A 23,745-nucleotide genomic window follows, 5' to 3' on the forward strand; every position below is an offset into this window, starting at 1 on the left:
TTTCACTTCCAAAAAGCAGCACTAAATGTGAACAATATCAGGCTTTTAATACAAAGAAGTACTTTTCACACTTGTCATTTAAAACTGAGGGTTCTCCCCACATAAATGTACATTTTCATTCATTTGAGCATTGTGTTGCACATGTAGCGACAGCTGTGATAGCACATACTCTTAATGTTTGTGTTTTCACAGCTGTGACCTTTCAGCTATAATAGATATTCAGGGTTAGTGAATTAGCTCTCTGTAAAACATACATAGGCATAGCATGACAATATTGCACTTGCACTGCTTGGGCAAAAGTTTTCAGATGCCTGGCCACTATGATATTTTATTCAAATATACATTCAAATACATGTACAGCCTCCAATCTTCTATGGTGGCTTTCCGCAAGATTTTGGAGTGTTTCTGTGGGAATTTGTGCCCTTTCTTTCTGTAGTACATTCATGAGGTCAGGCGCTGACATTGGATGAGAAGGCCTATCTCACAGACACCATTCCAGTTCAACCCAAAGGTGCTTAATGGGGTTTAGGGTCAGCGCTGTTAGGCCTTTCAGGCTGGCAGGGCTCCCGAACCTAATTTTGAACCAGTTCAAACCTTTGACATAGGGGCCCCCAGGCTTCCTAATAAGCAGCCAGCCCCAGCTCCAACGATAAAATGGGTACTAGTTTGAACCAGTTTCAAACCAAAAGAAAATTGGTTAGGAACCTGAAAAATTGGTTCTCAGCTGGAACCAAAATATACTTAGTTCTTCCTTGGGAACCATGACATTATCAGTGGTTGTGTCATATTCTAGATTGCAATGAATGGAAAAGGGAGAAAAAGTGGTCTGCCTAGGAGATGAAATGTGTGGTTGTAATCTGGTTATCTGCAGAATTCCAGGTGATGCTGGAGAGTAGTACAAGAAAGAGCAAGTTACATGCCGAACTTGTGGAAGAGAAAGTGAAGGCGGGGTTCACCTTAACGCCAGACCAGACTTAAGAAAGTGAAGAATTAATACCAGGACAGCAAGACAGACTTGGGCAAAAGTGGAGCTGGACATGGTGATACATCTCCATCATGTCCTCCCACTTTGGTTCCACTTAAACTGGTATGAAAGTGGGCTGGTTTGTCAAAAAGCACCAAGGTTCTGACACTCTAGAACGGAGCCAGAGCCATACCCAGAACCGTGTCCATCCGAAAGCACTGTATGTGGGGCAGTCAAGCTCTTTCACACCAAACCATGTCTTTATAGTCCTTGTTTTGTGCAAAGGTGCACAGGCATGTTGGAATAGAGAAGAGCCTTCCCAAAACTGTTGCCACAAATTTGGAAGCATCACTGGAGATTAGAAGCCTAGCCCAAACCCTTAAAAACAGCCCCATATCATTATCCATCCTCCACCAAACTTGACAGTTGGCACATTGCAGTCAGGCAGGTAACAATTCTGACTGCCAAACAGAGAAGTCCCTCCACTGAACATGTTTCCACTGTGCCACAGTCCAGTGTTGGTGTCCAGTGTTACACCACTCCATCCGATGCTTGGTGTTGGACTTGACGAGGTGCTTGATTGTATATACTTGTAGTAATAGATCTGATTAAAAACACCTGAATTCAATAGTCAACAAGTGTGGCCAAATACTTTTGTATATATAGTGTATCTGGAGACTGTTAAACATAGCCAACTTCTAATCTTGTATTTTTTATTCTGAATAAGATATAATAGCTGATTTGTTTAATATTTACACATGAGCCGGTTGAGTTGGCTTTATACTGATGATGAATGTGAATCAGAATCACAGAATGGCAAAGCCTTCATTTGAACTGACACCTAGCTGAATGTTCACTTGTGTGCAGTGGACTAAACCAACAGCTGTTTTCTGCTGATTTCTTCTTATTAAAACAAAACATATCCAGTTTGCCATTCTGTTGTTTTCCTGCATATAATGCCAAAAAAGTTTTCTTTCAGCTTTTTAATATGCGCTTCCATGTTTCCATTTCTTCTGCATTATTTCTGCCCCTTACTTCTTCCCCTGTAAACACAATTACTTTGAATGCATGGCAGAGCCTGATGATATACGACACATCTACACCATGGCGGTGCAGTGACAACTCACAGGCTGTCAGTCTGTAAATCATTTCATTTGCTGTAGGCGTTCGAGCCAAGCCGTTTAAACACCTCAACAGAAAAGTAAAGGTCCTACTTTTCTTTTGGCTGTGTAGAGGAAAACCTCCTACATCCAAAACCAAGAAAAGCTAGACTCAAAGTCAGTCACCCTGTTCCTCACTTTAGCCCAATCATGACCCTTAAGTATAAACAGATAAAATCACAAACACTAAAGAGACGATAGTGTCCCTAATGCAGTGAGAAGCAGACCAGGAGCAGGAGCAGGAGCAGCCCAAAGATAACACTGCTTCTCAAGAGTGGAGTGTACTCCTGGCTGTCAGCCCCAACTCCTCCTGCACTTAGATGTCCCAGAGTTCCCTGCATGTGTCTTAGAAAAAGCACATAGAGTTGTTTTAAACTTTTTTTTAACATATTCTCCCCACTCTCTGAGGAAGATCAGTCTGGACGGTTGAGTGCTGCTACAGTAAGTCTGCAATTTAAAGGCCTCCTTCACATGAATGATTCTACAACATAGTGATGCCAGAATCCTGCAAAATAACTCATTATATCTACTATGAAACCCTGCTAACAGCAACTGTTTCATGATGTTGTATAATACCATATCATATTCTATCATATATTACATTGTATCATATCATATTGGATTATCCTGTTGCATAACCTATTATACCTTATCAAACAGTCATATCATAATGTACCTTTCTGTACCAAATCATATTGTTCTGAATGTCATTATATCAAACTGTCTGTATTGTTTCTTATTATACCATGTCTTACTACGCCCTACCACATCTTAGAGCATCATATCATATCATATTATACTGTGTAGTATCATATTGAATTGTATGGTATCGTATTAATCTGTATTGCTCAGTGTTGGATCATATTTTGCCATACCTAAAAACACTGAGTTGCATTGTAACACATCATATCTTACTGTATCGTATAATGTAGTACTGTGATAATATAACATTCCTTCTAAGATCATACCATCGTATACAATAACATGTTGTCTTATCGTATACTTTATTGTACCTTAATATATGGTATCCTACTTTTCTGTATAGTACAGTATGTTATCAAACTTTGTCTTATCATATCGTCGAATATGTATGCCTATATCTCATTCTATCCAAATAATCTGATGTCTTAGCAAACCAAGTTCTACCCTATGATACCATATATATCAAACTGTATTACTGTATATTGTTTTGTATCAGTTTGCATTGTGTAGAACTGGATTGTGTTGTAGCATACCCTACCTCACTGTATTGTAGCTTTATTGTGCCATATCTTACAATATTGTATTGCTCTGTATTGTATTTTAGCTTCTTGCATTGTATGATATTGTACTGTATCATATCATATCATTTTGTATAATTTCTTACTGGATCATACTGTCACATACAATACCATACTGCCTTATACTATACCTTATTGTACCTCATTATATGGTATCCTACTGCTCTGCATGGTATGTTACAGTTCAATGTCTTATCTAGTTCTACCGTATCATGCTGTGTCTTATCATAACCTGTTTTATCTTATCCTATCGTATTGTGTAGTAATGCAATAATATATAATTTCTTCTGAGATCATACCATCGCATACACTATCATATTGTCTTATACGATACTTAATTGTATCTCATTGTTATATCCTATTTTTCTATATTATATTTTAGCAAAATTTGTCTTCTTAAATATTAATATATCATCCTATGTCTTATTAAACCATGTTTTATCCTATCATATCATACCGTATTGTTTTGTATTGTATCATATTGTATTGTAACATATCGTATGCAGCTCTAATGGAGTTTACTCCTTAGGTAGAGGCGCAGCTCGATGGTGGCTATATTACATGTTTTGGTGCTCTGATTGGCCCATAAAGATGTGACAGAACGTTCATCCAATCACCCTCCGAGTCTTTTTTCAAAGGCTCTGCCCTTTCCCAAATGCTGTCTATGAGTGGTATGTGTGGAACAAATCCATCTGGCGTGCTCGGTTACCATGTTTTACCCTATCATATCTTATTACACATATCAAACTGCATCATATTGTTTTGTATCAATTTGCATTGTGTAGAATTGCATAACACTGTTGCATGTCTTATTGCGTATTTTTATTGTCTTGCACTGTATTACATCATTTGCATTGTATCCTACTGTACTATCATTTTGTATAACTTCTTATTGGATCATACTGTTGCATACCATACAATATTGCCTTAAACTATGCCTCATTGTACTTCATAATATTATGGTATCCTACTGTTCTGCATGGTATGTTACAATTTTATGTCTGAATTCATTTTATCTTATCATGCTGTGTCTTATCACAACATGTTTTGCCCTGTCACAGGGGTTCCCAAAGTGGGGGTCGGGACCCCCTGGGGAAGTCACATATGCATTCCAAAAAAACTTTAAAAATTCAATTGATTGTTGTATGTTTTATTCATTATTGTGGGGAAGAAAAACTTTAGATTACTTTAATTTAGAATCAAACCACAATTATAAAGAGATAGAGATTTGTGCTTAAATGTAAGAATTGTGTATAAAAACTTCCTAAAATGTAAATTTTATATGATGCTTTATGCAACAGCATACGCTTCAGCCACCTCCTCAGATGGTAGGGGTCCCTGGTCTCTGGCTGTTATGTTGGGGGTCAAAGGCGGAAAGATTTAGGGAATCCTTCCCTTTCGTATCATATTGCATCTTATTATATTGTGTCTTATGGTATCTTATTGTTTTGCTTAGCTTTACACTGCATCGTTTCATACGATAAACTGTGGTTTTGTTGTATTCTGTCTGATGGCATGACTTTGTTTTGTACTGTTCTGTACTGCGTCATACAGTACTGTACTACTGTGTGGTAGGGTTTGGTGTTGTATTGTACAGCACTGTAAGATGCTGTTCTTTCTTTCACACATTGTAAAAAAAGAGAGTTGTCTGCTACCTGCTGAACTCATGTGTCAATAAAACAACATTTAAAAAATACAAGCCATCATCATGGACCCTAAGAGTGAAGTAAAATCCTTAGATCTAGTCAGAGACAGCATTTAAAATTTATCAGTATATAAGAATGCATAGGGCACAGGGAGAAAACCATAGGCTTACCCAGTCATCGAGCATACAGTCAGAGTCACTATTGCTCCAACAGCTCTGCAATTGGTCTGGGAGGTGATAAAACTTGTTAAAATCAATCACATAGTTTTTTTTATAATGGTGATGTAACACTGTCCTGAAGTCATCTGTCATGCTCGCCATCTAGTGAGACACAGATTAGCCAGAAGCTTTACATTGTTAACAAGGTGTCATGGTGAGTGAAGCTTAAAGCTATAAGAAGGAACTAAAGCAGGCATGTCATCTCACTAAAGCCCCTCTGATACCAACACTTCTATAACTGCATCCATCCTTATAAAATCTCCACTCTTCTTACATTTGATTTTCATTCTTCTAGGTAATGTTTTCTTTATGGTTTGTCTTAGAGGGTTTTTTTCTTGAATTTCTCACAGGTCTATGCAATTTTGCATGCTAAATAAAGAAATACTCAAATTACTTTAGATGACCGGTGGCAGTTGATAAAGCATGCATGGAGATACGTTCTGGGTTAAAACAAAATTTCTTGGGATAACTCTTTCTGGTTTGGCATTGCATAAATTTAAATTGACTGATTGATTTAACAAGCTCCAGTTATTTCTACATCCCCCCAGCATGGTTATGAATATAAAGAAAAGAGAGCATTAAATCTACTCCAGTTCAGATGCTGAACTTGTTGCTCATTAGACCTGTATCACAAATAATCTATTTGTCTTAAATTGTTAATGCTTCTCTGCTGCTCAAACTTACAGGTCATGTTTTTTCTAGTGTGTGATTAAATCCATCTACTAGCCCATCCATCTGGACCTGATCGATACTGTTGCTAATTTGGACCCCCATAACTTGAGTGTCTGCAGCGTGCATAGCTGATGGATGTACTTGGGTTAGAGACTATTTTGCAATTTAAACAAGGCCATCTAAGTGTGATTACTCAGAATCAGCAGACTGCTCCTGCTTCATCAAACTACCCAGTGGGTAATATTCATTTCCCTCAAACTTTCAGAAAAATAACCCAAAAGTATTCTGTGCTTGAGTTTGAAACTAATCACAGGGGTGAAAGTTTTTAAGTTTTTGAAAATATGTTGCAGCACCAAGTTTCAATGGATTGTTAACCGAGTACAAATTCTATCAAAGCTTGAGATCCCAAGGAGGAAGACAAATCAATATCTATCTATCTATCTATCTATCTATCTATCTATCTATCTAATTTTATGTTACATTATGTAACTGTTACATAATCCCCTTCGAAAACACGGGATTAAAACAAGTCTACTTTCTCTCATTGACTCAGCGTCAAGTAAACCACCTGTGCGTTATGCTTTGGGGTCAGCTAAGAATTGCAATCTGCCAACAGTTTCCTCCATGCCTCTCAGCCTCAGCCTGTGCGGAGGAACGCGATCTGATTGGCTGAAAAGCGCACGAGCTCTGAGTAAAGCAAAGGATGCCAGAGTGCTCAGGCAGTGCATGCACGGATGTAAGCAGGGGACGACGGCGAGATCGGGCACACATTGTTTATGATGCTGCTTTACACTTCGGAATAGCTTTAAAACTTTAATTCACACTATTTTTCTGAGGGGACATTAGTATTTCGGCCGCATCTCGCTGGAAGTTAAGTGTAATGTTTTGGCTGCATGTTGTAAAATCCCTCTCACCACCACAGCCTCCTCCTTCGACACATCCTCTCAGGAGTGATGGGCTCTAAGTTGACCAGACAGAGAAGTCTCGATTTTGAAAGCAAATTGTCTAAGAGGAGACGCCAGAGGAATGAAAACCAGGTGGAAAGCGAGAGAAGTGGCGACAGAAGAGGCGGCGGAGACTTCTTGTTTACCTCCTTGATGCTCAGGTCCGACAAGCTCCCGGGGATGCTGCGGAAAACAAACCACAGCCCGTACGTCCGCCGGGTGGCCTGGATCCGGGACATCCAGCGGCTTCTCCGGGAGCAGAAGACGGAGCAGGCGGCTGAAGTGCTCAAACTGCTGAGAAAGGTAAATACTGACATTACTTTCATTCACTTATTTCGTTATTAACTATCAATTCTTACCTTAAACCAAACTAACGGACGGACTAATTTAACTGACGCATTAAGTGGCGTTTGTGTTTGAGCGCGTGAGCAAAAAAAGTTAGCTAAAATGTACGTGTTTAAACGAAGTTTATCGTTTTATCTGCAAGTTAGGAAACTATGACAAGTTTTGTATTAATGTACCTTTAATTGTGCTTTCAAATATGTTAATTTCACTGTATTTGTTGTGTTTTCATCTTTACAAATTTGAGCTACAAGTGACTTCTACATTTTAAGCTAAAGTACGGCTAACAGCAATTATTGGAGACAGTCCCGCTTTTCATGTATCAGCAGGTGTCAGTGTGTTAGTCTTTTTTCCTTAAGTTAAAGACATTTAATTATCAAAATGTTACCATGAGAGGAAGCCTTACTGTGGTAAAGTGCAAAAGACTGTACTCTGTCGCCTTGTAGTTATATTTCAAAGCAAAAAATGAGAGTTTATAATGAGGTTTTAGCCTCAGTGGGTGAGAGTCTGGACTGAATCAACCACCTGTTTTGTCTGAGAGGGAAGGAAGCCAGCAGGTTCATGATCTGAATATTTAATCAGCTCCAATAAAACACAGAACACTGAGGTATTATGTGTAAGCCCTGTGAAACAAACCCAATTAAGGAAGACTTGGCCATGTAAACATCGCCTTTTTATGTAGTTTGCCACATGATACCATGCTATAGACTCTTGGAGAAAATATCTCTATTTAGGCAAGTTAAATGAATTGCAAGTCATGCCTGTTCTCTTTTCTGCTGTTCAATCCCTCTTTGCTGAAAATAGGTTTGATAGGCCTATGTGAAAGACCAGATGTTTAAATTGACAAATCCACACTAGAGAACGATTCAAAGCCTCTGTCAAAGCTGGCATTGTTAAGCTAAAATATGTCCCAGTTTTACAGTATTGGCACACACACCATTGTCACCAGCTTCATAGCTCCTAACTATAGGTAAGTCATGGTTTTTTTCCCGCATTTTCAATCCGTTACACTTTCCCGTGTAGCACCTTCCCAAGTCTAATCCTCACTTTCTTAAGATTTATCCAAACTAGAGAGAGGAGGGGAAAGAAAGAGCAGTCTTTAGAGCTCAGCTTGAGCTTTCCACTGCCTTCTGGTAGCTGTGCGCGGATCAAAGGAGCACAGTTTTGAAGTTCAGACAAAAGCAGTTCCGATCAAGAGGGCCCCCCTGTCACGAAAACTCCCTGCCCATCTGTAGGTTGCCATAGAATAAATTATACAGATGTGAGGAGATTAAAGCAGGAAACAATGCTGAGGAAAAGCTGTGGGTGTCTGCATTTCAGAGAGATTTGTAGGTATCTCCTCTCCTCTGCAGACAGCTTTAAACTTCACTGTAAACATTCATATTCATATTTATGCGAAGCAGAAGGGATGTGACTCATGCATAGCATCCTTTAAGACCTCAATATGTCTGTCCAGGTTTATTAAAGCACTCATGCGGTATGTGATATCTCATAAGAAAAAATATTTTAAAGATCAACTTGTGCATTTGTTGGTCGTGAGCAAGGGTAGTTTTCCTTGAAGCTCGGCATTTAAACAGCTCACGAAGCACAGATACTCTCTCCATCTACTGCTGAGGTGAAGCCAGAGCACTGCTTCTGTTGTATGTCGTTGGGGCTGAAGCCAAGTGTCTGACTAACAATACTTCAGCACTGAAAAAAAATACTGGCAGGAGATTTCTTGTTGTTGCTCTTCAGCAGGAAAGCAGCCTTTTCCTTCCAGAGACGGAAGGATTTGGAGCTAATCACCTTGAGATGATGGATGCTGGAACATGTCTCTTTAGAGGGAGTCATTACAAGGAGGAACCAATAACATTGGCACCCCCGTGCTGTATCTCAATCCCATATCTGCCTTCTAGGCCATTAAGTTAATTAGTTTGGGATCTTCTAGATGTTCATTAGTAAACAAAGAATCAGCAACTACTCATATCAATTACGCTCCACAACATGAGCACTGAGTAACCAATGTGCAGCCATGGAGAAGACTCTAATTAAGGTGGTCTGTGTTGCATATGAACAACCTATCTGTAGTCTGAGGTCAGTTTCTGCATGCATTTGTTTAGTTTCACTGATTTATCTTGAATGACATCTAATAAGGGGTCTGTGCCTTCTAAAACACTAAAGTTAATCCAGTATTGGATGGTAAAGTTAGAAAAGTTGGAAACAGATACGGTCCAGTGAATAAGAGTTATTTTATTATAGTCTGTTTCCAGATTTGTGATGTGATAAGAACACAAGTATTTATTTAAAAATTCACCCTTCGAATATTCATGTACACATAAATTGGACCTAGTGTATTGGTTAGTGTTGTTTCCAGTAAGGTTCAAATCTCCTGCCAGATAGAAACCTTTTATTTGGAGTGTGCATGCATGGATTTTTTACCGGCACTCTGGCTTCCTTCCGCAGTGCAAAGACATGCTTGTTAGATTAATTGGTGACACTGAAGTGTGAATATGAGGGTGAACAGTTGTCTGTATTACACACATTGATGGTATAACAATATGGACAACACATCTCCATCATCTTCTATTGTACAGAAGTGAAGCCAAAGTACCCTGTGACAGGTGTAGACAAATTGCACTAGCAACATAATATGGTGCCAAGACCGATGCAGGAGTAAGCTTGCTTGTGGTACACAACTGATATCCTAGCCCTTGATTCACGGAAACAAACATTCAAATACAAATAAAATGTCACAGATCCCTTAGGTAGGTATAATCCACAGAAAACAGTTTCTTGAGCTGGTTGGGAGCAAGTATGGAAAGCTTTATGACTGTTTTTCAGTTTTCTGTACTTTCTTCTCCTTTCTGCTCTGCCAGTCAGCAGAGGGAGCTCCAAATATTTTGGCTTTACTCCTCTGGAGCTGCCCAGGGTACAGGGTGTATCCTGTCTCAGCTGGGATTGGCTCCATGATTAAAGATAAGTTGACATCAATGCATGTCACGATTACTGAAACATCCATGGCTTAAATATAGGGATGCACCGGTACCTATTGTTGGGCATCGTTTGTGTTCTTTCTGATACTGTAGCTAAATTAATACTTTCTAAACAGTGCTGGTGCCTAAACAGTACCTGTATTGATACTTTTAGGAAAATAAAGTGTTTTAAAAGTTTCAGAGGAACGAAACTGACTCTTTATCATAAATGACTGAAAAAATGTCATTTTTCATTAATGGTTTCCCCCCCAGGAAAGAGAATTAAAGTGTTTTAAACTCAAATTTCTGTCGATCAAAACCGGGGGAACACATTTTATAGTTTCACTTCAGACACAACCATCTCATGATGCACGAGTTAGCGTTTTTAAATGGCAGGTCTTTTTTTGATGGGTTCATGAAGCCTCCAACAGTTCTGACATCACTTTTATATCTTCACTAGGGATGGGCGATATGGACTAAAAGATTAATCACAATATTTTGCTGTATTTATTGCGATAATGATATAAATCACAATAAAAAAATAGCACCATTCAACACAACCTTTTTGGTGAGGTAAAATGTATCAAATGGGCTGATTAACTACACCAGCTACATATAAATATACATATATAAATTTATGTATATATGTATAAATATACAAATAGATATCGATTCATGTAGGGATATTTTAGTAAAACAAACCCATGTTGCTTCTACATATAAGAGATTAAAGAGAAATTTAGTTGGTAATAGTACAAAAAATTTTCCAACTTGGGACATTATTAAGAATATCAGGGTTTGCATTAAAAATTTGCCCTAAACTAGAATTATTTACATCCCTATTTTACCTCCATGTGGCCCATCCTTGATATAGTCTTTTTGTCCAGTTTGCCTCTATCTCTAGTGTTTAAATTCAAAATGCAGTCTCATATCCTCTTTTAATTCTGGAAGTTCCTTCAGTGGAGCAGAGCTGCCAGGCTCCGCCATGTTTGTTTTTACATAGATAAGTAACTTACTGCAAGTCCAAGTTGAAACTCTGTCATTTCCTTGTGTAAATGGTGGGCCGTGATTAATTTGCGCAAATGTGAAACAGAGGAATAGGGGATCAGAAAATAAAGCACACTGTGCAAATTACCGTTGTCTGCTCCATGTCTGATTTCATCCAGATAATGGAGGTACCTCTTTTTTCAACTCCGCCTTTGGCCATGTTTGTTATGTTTCTTCACGTGAGTTATGAGTGCGTCACAGTTGATGACGTATGTGTGCGCGACGGTCACAAACACATACGTTATCAACCATAGTTTATCGTTATTATCAGTGAATACTGTTTTCTCATCGTGGAAGGTTTTTTTCGCAGTATATCGCATATGATAAGATATCGCCCATCCCTAATCTTCACACACAGGCAGCGAGGCTGCTGCTGGAAATGGACACACACTCTTGAGGCATTTATTATAAACATTACACCACCCCTTTTTTCATGATGGCAATTAAAGCATTGCTGTGGCTGTTCTTAAATATCCATATTCTCAACCTTACATACAGTTGAACAAAGCATGTCATTCAGGACCCGTGTGCTGAGCATATAGTACCTTTTCCTGAGCCGATAGAAGCCTCTACACACATGTTCGTACAGAGCCAGGTTTGTCAGTCTTCTTGTAAAGGCTAAGCCAAACTGCTCTCAGCAATGGCTTTATGTTTACCATATAGTATAGACTGACAGTGTTATGATCTTCTCATCAAACTTTCAGCACAAAGGAGTTAGCATATCCCCAATAATGTCTTACTATTAGGCTACATTTTTAATAAGTTGTGAATTTCTGATATTCTTCTCAAAGACTGAGGTTAGTAAAGTATGTTAGCATGTTGGAAATGTCAAGTTTTTTACTCAGAATTCAATTTGTAAGTCTTTGTAAGACTCAACTTTGCAAATTTGGAACTACACTTCAATAAAGCACCATTTTTTATATATAAAATGTAAATGGTATGTCATTCTCCCTGTTTATACATATTGTAGACTGCTGATGCAGCCAAATCACCATTCATGTAAAGAAAAATGGCCTTTAAAGAACACTTTGGAGTGTAAAAAAGGTTTTTTCATATGGCCAGTTAAAGTTGGCTGAGATGACATGTTGACCTCAGCCTGTTCTTCAGATCTCTTTACAAAGCTTTGTAGCTGCCAGCCAAACATTTGTCTCTTTGAATCTTCAAAAATATAGAATTTCAGCACTTTTCATGTGACAACCATGAAAACTTTAACTTTTAGATGATTGCTGAAAAGGTCAACACAAATCCCTTTAGGAAACCAAAGGAAATAGCAGTAAACAAAAGTAGAGTTGGAGGGTATGTCACCTGACAGTCGTGACATGTTTGGTACACTGACGCAGGAAACTGTGGGACTGGATTTGTCACACTGTGAAATAAATTTAATTGGATTCTAATGAACTGCATGTGTGGGATGACATTCTGCGTTTGGGAGCACATCAGTGTATTCAGATTCTTTGTGACGAGGCATATGTCAGATTAGATATGCAGCTTTCACGAAGACATTTGTTGGGAGATCTGAAGGCACAAATAGGAAGATATTTCATGCTTTTATGATCAGGATCAGTCAAATTAATCCCCAGGATCAGATATTTTTTTTTAAATGTGCTTCATTTTAGCTGTGAATCTCCCTCAAAGCAGCACAAAATCAGCCCTATCAAAAGCTGCAGCTGCCTTAGACACATCATCATTATAAAATCATCTTTAAAATTACTTTGTGCTTTCATTTATGGACACATGTGGTGCTTTCAGTCTGACTAAATGAGGTTTTATTGAAGGGGAAGCTTGTCTGGAGGATAGTCCAGCGACAGGGAATCCCACAGAGCTCGGCTGTAATAAATCAACCCAAAAAGCTGGAGGAGGAGAAAATGCTGATGGGAGTTTTCCTCTTTGCTTCCACTGTGCCCCGAAGTATTAGAGCTGTCAAAGCGTGTAGAGCGTGTTTTACACTGCCTCAACCTCCAGCCGGCTAACTGAAAAGCTTTTCAGTTCGAATAAAGCTGACAGTATTTACTCTGTAGCTTTTCAGCTTCTGGTTGTTCACTTTTACATGACATAAAGCATCCAGCTCTGTAAGCAAGAGGATGAAAGTCCGGTGAAACATGTTCATTTGGGGTCTTTATTCATTCAGTAGCAACCTTTAAGTTGTTGATACAACAGCATGTTTGAGTGGTGGAAATCAACTTTTAACAGTTGCTTTGGATTAAGAAAGAAATGCAGCTTTATGTCTAAAATAAAAGAGATTTATTTTTTCTCTTCTTCCTTTCATCTTCTCACGATTTTGTTTCATGTGCTCAATTTTCCATCATTCCTGCTGTTTTTGTTTTTTCCTCTGTATGAGTGTATGTGTGAGCAGGTGCTTGTATCTTCCCTGAAAAGGCGGGGGATGCTGCATGCTGCTGAGACTATTTGATGTGTTTGGAAATGTTAGGTCTCAAACTGTTTGGTAATGACACGTCAGCACTCAAAGCACTACCTGAAGATGCAGCTTCTATTTATTTATTTCGTTCACAAATAAAAGCAGCCGATGTTGCGGAATACATGTCATGCCCTGCTCTTCCAACCACACCCTGTTCCAAATAGATTCTAAGATTGAAAGTAGAAAGCATAAGTGCGTTTAGCTGGAATCAAAAGGTATTTTTCTCATATGGTTAAGAGGGTTTTTTATGTGTGAAAATTACAAAAACTCCTGCGAGAAAATCTACTACAAATGCCTGCAAATGAGATAAGGGGGACCAAAGGAGTCTTACTCTCTCTACTAATGTTTGAAAAAGGGCAACACCATTTTTATCTAAGAAAACTTAAACTTTCATCCCAACACCCACACATATATATGAAAACACACATGTATGCATACAGATATCATCCCCACATACTGGGTCTTAACATCCAACTGTGACGACAAAAGCTTATCAGCTGCAGTGTGATAAGAGGGCATGATGAAAGGGGGTATGATTGTAGTTAATAGAAAATTATAATCTATTTTTATTGAACCATCCATGAAATGTATTTTGAATATCAAACATAGTTTCACAAAGGCACAAGAGTGTTACAACTCCAACTCCAAAAAGTTGGGGCACTCTGTAAAATGTTGATAAAACCAGAATGTGATGGTTTGCAAATCTTATGGCAGCAAAACATCTTTAAAAATTAGGGGCAGGGAAACAAAAGGCTGGAAAAGAGAGTGGTACTAATGAAAAACAGCTTAAGGAATAATTTGCAACTAATTAAGTTAATTGGCAACAGGTCAGTAACATAACTGGGTATAAAAGGAGTATTGTTGAGAAGCAGTCTCTCTCAGAATTAAAGATGGCCAAGGTTAACTTGTGTCTAAAAGTTGTGGAACAATTTTAGAGCAGTGTGTATCAATGCAAAATTTTCAAGACTTTGAATATACCACCATCCATGGTTCATGATATCATCAAAAGATTTAGATATTATAGAGAAATCTCTGTGCACAAGGGACAATGCCGATGGTCTAATATTGGATGCTCACGATCTTCAGCCCCTCAGGTGGCACTGCATTAAAAACAGGCATGATTATATACTTAATATAACTGCGTTGGGGAAGGAACACTTCCAGAAATCATTGTCTGTCAACACAGTGGGCCGTGCCATCCACAATACAAGTCAAAGCTGACTCATGCAAAAAGAAGGCCAGTGTGAGCAGGATCCAGAAATGCCACAGTCTTTTCTGTGCCAAAGCTCACTTAAAATGGACTGAGGCAGAATGGAAAACTGTTCTGTGATCAGATGACTTCAAATTTCAAATTTCTTTCAGAAACCACGAAAACAGTGTCATGTGGACTAAAGAGAAGAAGGAACATCCAGCTTGTTAGTGCACAGTTCTGAAGCCTCTCTTTTGATATGGGGTTGAATCAGTTCCTATGGCATGGGCTGTTTACACATCTGGAAAGGTACTGTCAATGCTGAAAAGAACATGGAGATTTTAGGGAAACATGAATTCCCATCCAGGCAGTGTCTCTCGCAGGGAAGCCCTTGCATTTTCTGCATCCATTACACAGCAGGGGTTTGTAGTAAAGCCTGCAGTCCAGACCTTTCATCAATTGAAAACATTTGAAAACATCATGAAATGAAAAATCTAACAAAGAATACACAGGATTTTTGAGCAGCTAGAATCCTATTACTGACAAGAATTGGACAACATTACTCTCCCATAACTCCAGCAACTGGTCTCCTCACTTCTTAGATGTTTACAGACTGTTGTTAAAGACAAAGCAAATATTCTTCATAAAATGGTAAAACATCTCAGTTGTAACATCTGAGATGTTGTTTATATTTTATTGTGAATAAAATGTGGTTTTATGGGATTTGCAAATCATTGCAGTGTCTTTATTTCCTTTTCACACAGTGCCCCAACTTTTTTTGCAAATTGGAGTTGTGTAGTTTCTTCTCTATATTGAAGTTTTTAGAAGAAATTTAGTCTCTTTTATTTATTTCTTTTTCACAGGATTTGGGACTCCAGGGAACCTCGCTCAATGATATTTTGTACAAGAACGCAGCTTTCCTCAACCTGGTGGACCCCATTTCCCACGAACTGCTGCTCAGTCTCGCCCGAGACCTGCAGTGTCCAAAAAAGGTAAAGATCCTGACTGATCCTGTTTGTTTCAGCTGTTACATTCATGAATTATGAATCAGCAACTCTTAGTTCCAAACACAACAGACCTCACGTTAATTAACAGAGCAAGAGCCGGAGAGGCAAGCTGCAGCATGTCTGCATTTATCAGCCATGCTCAAGTGCGTGTGTCACATTGTTGTCATGCTGTTTTGACAGCAATGGAGTGTCAGTTTGCTTTGTTCAAACACAACAACAGACGCTGTGAAGAATGGAAAATGATAGCTGAGGTGATTGTCCATTAGCATAATGGATCACTACACAGCCCTCTGTGTCTCTACAATGTGTCTGCAAGTGGATGACATATTAACTTTTAATACACATCCAGCAGAAGCGACAGGATCATGTTTTATAGGGGAAAGGTGGTTGACTTAACAAATCATTCATACATTTATCTTGAAGAACAGGAGTCTACAGCTTCAGCCTTCACTGACATCTTCCTTATGTCTGTCTGTGAAGGATGATAAAAGTAAATGATCAAAGTGGAAGTAATCAAACTCATCTAAGTAAAAGATATAGTAAAAATGCATTTGAACTGTAAAATTGAATGATAGATTATTAAGTGGTTTGATTAATTAGAGGTCAGAATGATAAAATTGTAATGACTTGATAAAAAATAGTTATTGACTTTCATGTATCATTAGCCGTTTTTACACAGGGATTCCGCAATAAAGGCAAAAAGGAATGCCCTGTGAATTGCAGTGAGCAATTCACACAAAGGTGTAACAGAGCTGTGCACGCCTGAGCTTACACACACACACCCCGGCGTCCTGTAATCAGATGGCAGCCGCTGCTTTCAATGAAACTTGAAACTCTGGATTTCTCGGTCTAAAACTTTGTATTTTCTAAATGAAACGGGGAAAATAACATGAACATTAATTTTGATCAATTAGATCCAATAGACTTTTTTTCCTCCATGTTTCTGAGTTGGAGGTCCGACTTTAAGCAGTGTCACAGTGTTTACATCGGAGGTTGGAAACTTCAGCGTACTGAGCTCACTTGAACACATCATGGAACTTTTCAGACGCTGCTGTGAGCAGAGATGTGTCTGCTCTCTCCTCTCCCGTACAGAGTGTGATCAGCTCGATTAAACCACGCTGGTTTTTAAATCTCCCGTTTATGGAGACAGCAGCGCACACTCGCCTTTGCGGAATGCCGTGACGTCCTTTCACACTCATTGCAGAAAAGTCTGTTACGGCTCTGAAACTACCTCTCAATCCGGATCAGAGGTGGGGCGAGATCGCCCCTGGTTCCGGAACGGTCGCTTTCATACTGAATGGCGTTGCGGAACGAAGACGTAACAGACATGGAAAAGAGAGGCAGTGTGAAAGTAGCTATTTATTATTCATAGCATAAAATTTTAATTTAAGGAAAGGTGCTTCACCAATCAAAGAATGACTGTACAGTGAATTTTAATTTCAAACAGGAGAGACATTTAAATTTTTTGAGGTCATGTTTATTTTACATAGATGTGATATTACATTATATTGATTTTATATGGAAGTGATATTGAATTATTGTCAGAGAGTTTTTGAACTCTACTGGGGCAAAGGGTGATCAAAGGGTGTCTGCCCTGAGTGGCAGCAGGATCTATCCCCCTGTTGACTCCAGATACTGGTGAGAAAGTTGATCAACTGTGAAGACTGGGATTGACCAGATGATGACTGAAGATGTCTTCTGATTGATGGGGTAAAGAGGCTAACCGTACCGCGAAGACCAGGGTTGGTGGCTGATGATGTTGTCTCATATACTTAGCAGTGATGTGGAGGTGAAAGGTCGCATGCAAGCGTGTCAAGAATGAACTGATGGAGGAGAAAGCCAAATTTGAATAGACAGCAGCAACATGATAGGCTAACAGTGAGGAAGTGGAGCAGTGCTTTTAGATAGATGTGACAAGGTGATGTGAACAGCTAGTGTTTACATGACAGTGAGAGCACGTGGAACAATTAAACTGGCATCATTTTATTGTTATTGCAATATGAGCTTTCACGAAGACACATCTCAAAGATCTGAATATATAATTCCCTCCAAAGCTTCCCTCGTTACAGATTAATTTCATGCTTTTATACGTGGCCTCTTTTCACTTCAGGTGGAAATTGGAAGGGTCAAGCCTGTGACCCAATGACATCACCAAATTTTTTTATTCTTCTTTTGTAATGCTATTCCAGGCTTTCACTGCAGCATCTTTCAGTTGTTTGGGGTGTTACTCACTTCATTGTCCTTTTAAGCAGGTAAAATGCTCTATAGGGTCTGGAGATTGACTTGGCCAGTCTAAAACCTTCCACTTGTTGCCCCTGATGAACTCCTTTGTTTTTTGGCATTGCATGAGCAGATCCTTTCTTTCACTAGACTTTAGCCATTCCATCACTTTGGTAATGGTTCATCTTTGTCTCATCAGTCCATAAAAAACAAATTAATTGAAAATAAAAGTTATATTTTCAGGTAATCATTTTTTTAGATCCAGCAGACAGTTATCATTTACAGCATGCAAGTTTGTTGCTGTGTAAATTACTGTTTGTAGCACACATTTTTTGTTTACATTGTCATTTATTGTTTCCAGCATGTAATTTTCTTAAATAAAGCACCCATTCATCAAACTACTCAACTCTCTTTCACCAGTAAGGTAAGCAGTGGAGTGTTTTTAAAATCCTTTTGTCACTATTTCATCATTCTCTTCCCCAGTTTTTTGACATGAGAAATTAATTGTTGATATTTACATGTAAAAAAACACTCCCTTTCTTTCCTGCTTCCTAGTCATTGTGCTTCTTTCTTTAGACAGCTCACATCCCAATTGACTACCTTTTCATTTCACATGAAAATCCAAAGAGTGTGTGCTCAGCTGCCTTTAGTTTTCCCTCACAGAACAGGAGATAGGTTCACAGATAGTAAACATGTCCTTTGTTTCCTATTCGAAATCAGTGCAGCCCCAACAGTCTTCAAGTAGGCGGATTACTCTTGACTCACATAACACCACAGAAAATCTGTCCTGATAATCTGTAGAACCATGAAAATGGGTCTTTGTTTACTTTTGTGAGAAGGAGAGAATCAAGCCCCAAAGTTGGCCCAATTATCTATTCATGTGTACCCTGCTTAACAAATATCTGCAACAACAGAAACCAAAAGTTATATCTTTAAAAAAAAAAAAAAAATCTTTGATTATCTATGATATTTAGTTTTTTATTTGCTGCAGAAAATACAAAGTGGGCACCTCTTTGAGATCAAGGATGAAAAGTGGATCAGTGGTGAGTCAGTGGGTCAGGTTTTGGCTCTGCAGTGGCACCCTGTGGTCTGTCCTCCCTGCTGCTCGTGAGCTCTCTCAGCTCAGTGGCAAACAGACAGCAGCTGTGCTCCAGACCTGCAGGTGCATAAGATTATCTGTCATGTCTGCTTCATGTTGGAAAGTGTGGGCAGGTTCCCAGCAGGGATCCGGCTGAGGTTAACAAAGCCAGGGCCATGGTCAGGGACACAGAGGATTGTGGGGCCTCATGGAATCAAGTGCTTTGTAGGATCTAACAGGTGGCAGATGGACAGTGGAGAAGTTGATGCTGCTGGAGTCCAGTTGGTGCTGTGAAGTCTGCCATGACCAGCTACTGACTACACATACTGTTTGTAAGAAACTGAAAGAAAGATATAAGGCAGGGTGAGAGATCAAGGAATATTTCAGCCAAGAAAGGGCAGTCTAAGCTGGCTGGGTATTTTTTTTTTTTCCATAGATGTAAAGTTTAATTCAGCCTGCCTTTTTACTCATAGACTGTATCTAAGAACAGTGAACTGCCTCTGTGAAGTCCCCCATAGGACTGTAATTTACTGCTGTCAGGCCACAGTTTTTGAATTTTTCCCTGTATATTGTACGGCAGGTTGGGACTAGGGTTGGCAGATGGCAAACTATCTACTGTCAGCTAGCTACCAGCATATCTTTAAAGCAGAGTTCTTTGGTTTATAAGTTGATACAAACAATTGTCTGAGGATATTTTGTTAGCTATGATGACCAAAAAGTTATCGTGCCATGATCACGGAAATTATATGACTAAAGGTAGGTGCACCCTGATCATATCTGAGTTAGCTGTTATTTTAGTACAACATAATGAGGATAAAATTAATCAATAGTGCCTCATGAAGCTTGTTATGTCAATTTTTAGGGTCATCCAGATTGCCAGAGGGTGCAATGAGGAGCCTGTTATGGATTAAGCTGAATTTTTATTTTATTTTATTTTATTTTATTTTTTTTTTATTATTATTTTTTTTAACCTGCCTTGACCAATTGACTGGTCAGTGTGTGGGTGTAATTTTGTTCGACCAAGATTTTCTTTGGTTGACTACAGCCCTAGTTCTTACACTTTAAAACACTTCCTTTCAGATCCTCAGAGATCCAAGTAATTAGAATAGTTATTTTTAATCACTTAGCTGTTAATGAATACAGTAATATATAGCTTTGTAGACTTATCATGGCCCTCTCTGTTGTCTCTTGATCTTGTTTTTCATACTTTTCATATAATAATCTGGTTTCACCTTGCTGTAAGCCCACTTAAATTTGTTGGAATAGCTTTTTGCTTTACTCCTGCATAAAACAGCAACAGTTTCAGTCCATGTACAGTATCTGCAAGATGCATTGCCGATTTTATCAACTACCAACTATTACCAGCTGAGCTAAACCAGCCCCCTTTGCTCTTTTTTAAAACAGAAATATCCAGTTCTGAGAAAAATCCTTGCTAATCTCTTAAGCCTCCATTGTTCAGCTTGCAGTACAACTAAACCAGGCCCATAGCTCCTACCTAGCTCTTATCAAATGATGCTGATTGATCTGGTCATTATCTTACAGGGAACAAGCATATCAGCTTGAAACTTTGTGGGATGGAGACAGTCTAATCCATTGTCTTTGCAAGGTTACATTAGTAAAGTATTAGTAAGGCATGAGTAACCCTTACCCTTAATGCATATATCATATGCATTAAGGGTAAGCTAGTCAATAATGATGATGAGTTAGGTATCAACTAATTCTTTACTAATGCATCAATAAAGTATTCATAAGTGTGTGTAAAAAATGACATGAATTAGTTAATAAGGCTTTTTAGATGAGGAGTTAAGTATGTACCAATGCTTGATATTGTGTTGCTATTATACAGCCTTTTCAAGATTTCTCTCTCAGTCTTATCACTTATCACAGAGGTTACAGCCCTACAGAACTATAATTTTGGTAAATCTCTGTGATAAACTACTTCATAATACATTGGTTATTATGTTAGTTGAGTTAGGACTTATCTGGTCTGTTAAATGAAGGACTATTCCTTTAAATATAAATCATAATTTATCTGGTATCAGACTCAGCTCAACCACTTGTACAGTATATGGCATACAAATCAGACACATTAAAATTCAAACTCAGATATGAGGGTGAGGACACCACAGACGTAGCTTTGAGTGGCTGTAAAACAGAGCCGGCAGCCATCACACTTATCTTAAGTCTGCAGTTATCTCTTTAAGGAAAAGATGGACCGCCTTAAGATAAAGTGTTCCAGTTTTCTCTCGCAGAGTCCAGTTGATAATCACCTGTAAGAAACTCTAATCTTATCGCTGTTTGCTTTGGCGAGGAAAGCCCATGAGAACGGACGGTGGAGAAAACAGAGAGAAATGTTCTCCTGACTGGTTGGCGACCCGTGGCAGAGACTGTGTCAGACGTGACGGGGATGTTGAGAAGCAATGTGCTGGATTTAAGGTCTGGCAGCAGCTTCTTTGTCCACTATTTTCCACCAGACTGACATTTATTTATATATTCAAGGATGTGTTGAGGGCTGGAAGATAGATAATTTTTTAATGTTTTGCAGCTCTTGGTCATCAGTTTGCTGACATCTCATCTATAGTATGTTTAAGTTGATGCACTAAGATTTACAGAGCCATGATTAATGCTTTTAGAGCCACAGTAATGCACTTTTACTTCCAGATCACAAATTCACTTTTTCAAAGAACACTTCCACTTTTCAAATCAGTATGCACAGCAGTAACACGGTGTTCACTCATCCAAGTGGCTGAAACAGCAGCACTGAGCGCTGGAAACTATGAGGCATGTTTGTTTGTCGCCCGAGAAAAGAGGCGACAGCAGGAATGGTTAATCGCCTTAAGGTAAATTGCCCCTGTCTTTTTTCCCCTTCTTCCTCGCCACATTGCTTCTTTCTTGTTGTTGTGTTGTACCATTAATTAGATTTGCCCTGTTCAGCACAACCCATTCCATTTAGAGTCTTTGACGGAGGAGGAAGAGAGCACAGAGAGGAGAGGGGGAGTTGAGACATGGAGCAAAGAAAGAGGCAGAAGGAAAATAAATTGTTTCTGTGGTGAAAATGTTTGAAGCTGCTTTATTCAAAGGACAAAAGAGAAAAACGTTGTGACTGTGTTGGAGTCAGTACATCTGAAGTTTGCAGGAATAAAGGGAAGAGAGATCAGATATCCAGTATTAATACTTATTTAACCTTTGAAAGCAGCTTTTTTTCTTGTAGGGTCGAAAATATACAGTTCAGGTGTTAGTTTTGTGACTTCTTGAAGATTTGATGGTTTAGCTGCATTGATTCAAAGCAGCTAGTGTTTGCTTTTACTTAATTTGACCTTTAAAGTCCATCACCTATCTTGTGTGTGTGCTGCAGGAGATCGACTCGTTCAAGTCCACCAACAAGATCTGCCGCCAGCTGATCTACCATCTGACCCCGCACTCCAAGTGGACAAAGCAGAGCGTGCCCAGGAGGAAGTCTCAGGCCTGGTGAGTGTGTCCTCTCTGTTGTGTAACACCGTGCTGAAGGACAGCCTCAGCTGTCATGAAAAGTATCAGTCCAACACATAAAACTCTACACAGCTTCTCTGCAAACTCTAGTCTGACTAAGAGGGTCTTAAGAAGTTTTAGAAATTTAGATACAGCATTTCAAGGTTAAATCTTTGATGTGTGCTAAAAAGTTGATGTTGAAAACACTCCTTTTGAAGGATTTCTTACCACCACATTTGCTTTTTTCTTAAAGTTATAATTTTATAGCTGCTTTGAATTCTTTGGGCACATTTTTAAAATCTCTTTTAGTGGACTTATAGTGTACAACAACTCTATATCAATCATCTAACATATCTAATGTCCGATCATTTCTGAAGAGCTGAACCGAGGTTATTACAGCTGCAGTGGCAGAGAGCTACTTTACAGTGAAAACAGACATTCTGTTGCATATTTTTTAGTTGTATGGGAGATTGTTCATGGACACGAGTAACCCAAGTAGTCACATCAATGCTCTCTATCATTTTCTGCTATTCTGTTTAAACTTGTATTTCCCTTAGTTTGAAAAGAAACTAAGAAAAGCAGTAATAAATATTGAAAACTTTGCTTTAGTTTTTGACAAGGGCTGTGCACAACAAAACTGAGCTATGTAACTAATTTGCTCTTCAGGACCCTGGGCAGGAAGATCCAGAAAGATAAATTACAACACAAACAATTAGATCTTCAGTAATTTATTCTTTTTGTAATTGAGTATTCTATCCATTCCTTTGTTGATTAATCGAGTTATTGAATAAGAAATGTTACATTTTTAAATTAATCACTTTTGCGTTTTTCAAGAGCAGGAGTACTAGACAAATGAGAAAAGAAGATGGGCCCTTTAAATGAACTACTTGGCTATTAAAAGTTGATACTGACAAGTTAAGACTAAAGACAATATATTTTAATAAATACCTGAATAAATATATGCTATAATTGGAGTTTAGGTATCCTCTCCCAAGAAATTTTGGGTGCTGACACTTTATTTCTTATATATTGTTGTTTATACTTATTTTCCAGTTTCCAGTAAAGTGAAGAGAAACTTAATCATTTTAACATCAAGAAATTAATCTCATCATTCACACAGTGGTCTAATGATGACTGTATAAT

The 23,745-nt window shown here is 38.6% G+C and overlaps 1 protein-coding gene across 1 annotated transcript in view; it reads left to right on the forward strand.

Annotated features, from left to right (window-relative positions):
• Positions 1-6,682: 6,682 nt before the first annotated feature.
• Positions 6,683-23,745, forward strand: part of lrrc75bb (leucine rich repeat containing 75Bb) — a 42,547-nt gene continuing 25,484 nt past the window's right edge. Inside the window, exons 1-3 of the mRNA XM_041811301.1 lie at positions 6,683-7,187; positions 15,693-15,821; positions 22,490-22,602. Coding sequence (XP_041667235.1) covers positions 6,894-7,187; positions 15,693-15,821; positions 22,490-22,602 — 536 coding nt within the window. The 5' untranslated portion in view covers positions 6,683-6,893. The remainder of the gene's footprint in view (positions 7,188-15,692; positions 15,822-22,489; positions 22,603-23,745) is intronic.

The sequence above is a fragment of the Cheilinus undulatus genome, linkage group 17 (assembly GCF_018320785.1).
Source record: "Cheilinus undulatus linkage group 17, ASM1832078v1, whole genome shotgun sequence".
Lineage (NCBI taxonomy): Eukaryota > Metazoa > Chordata > Actinopteri > Labriformes > Labridae > Cheilinus > Cheilinus undulatus.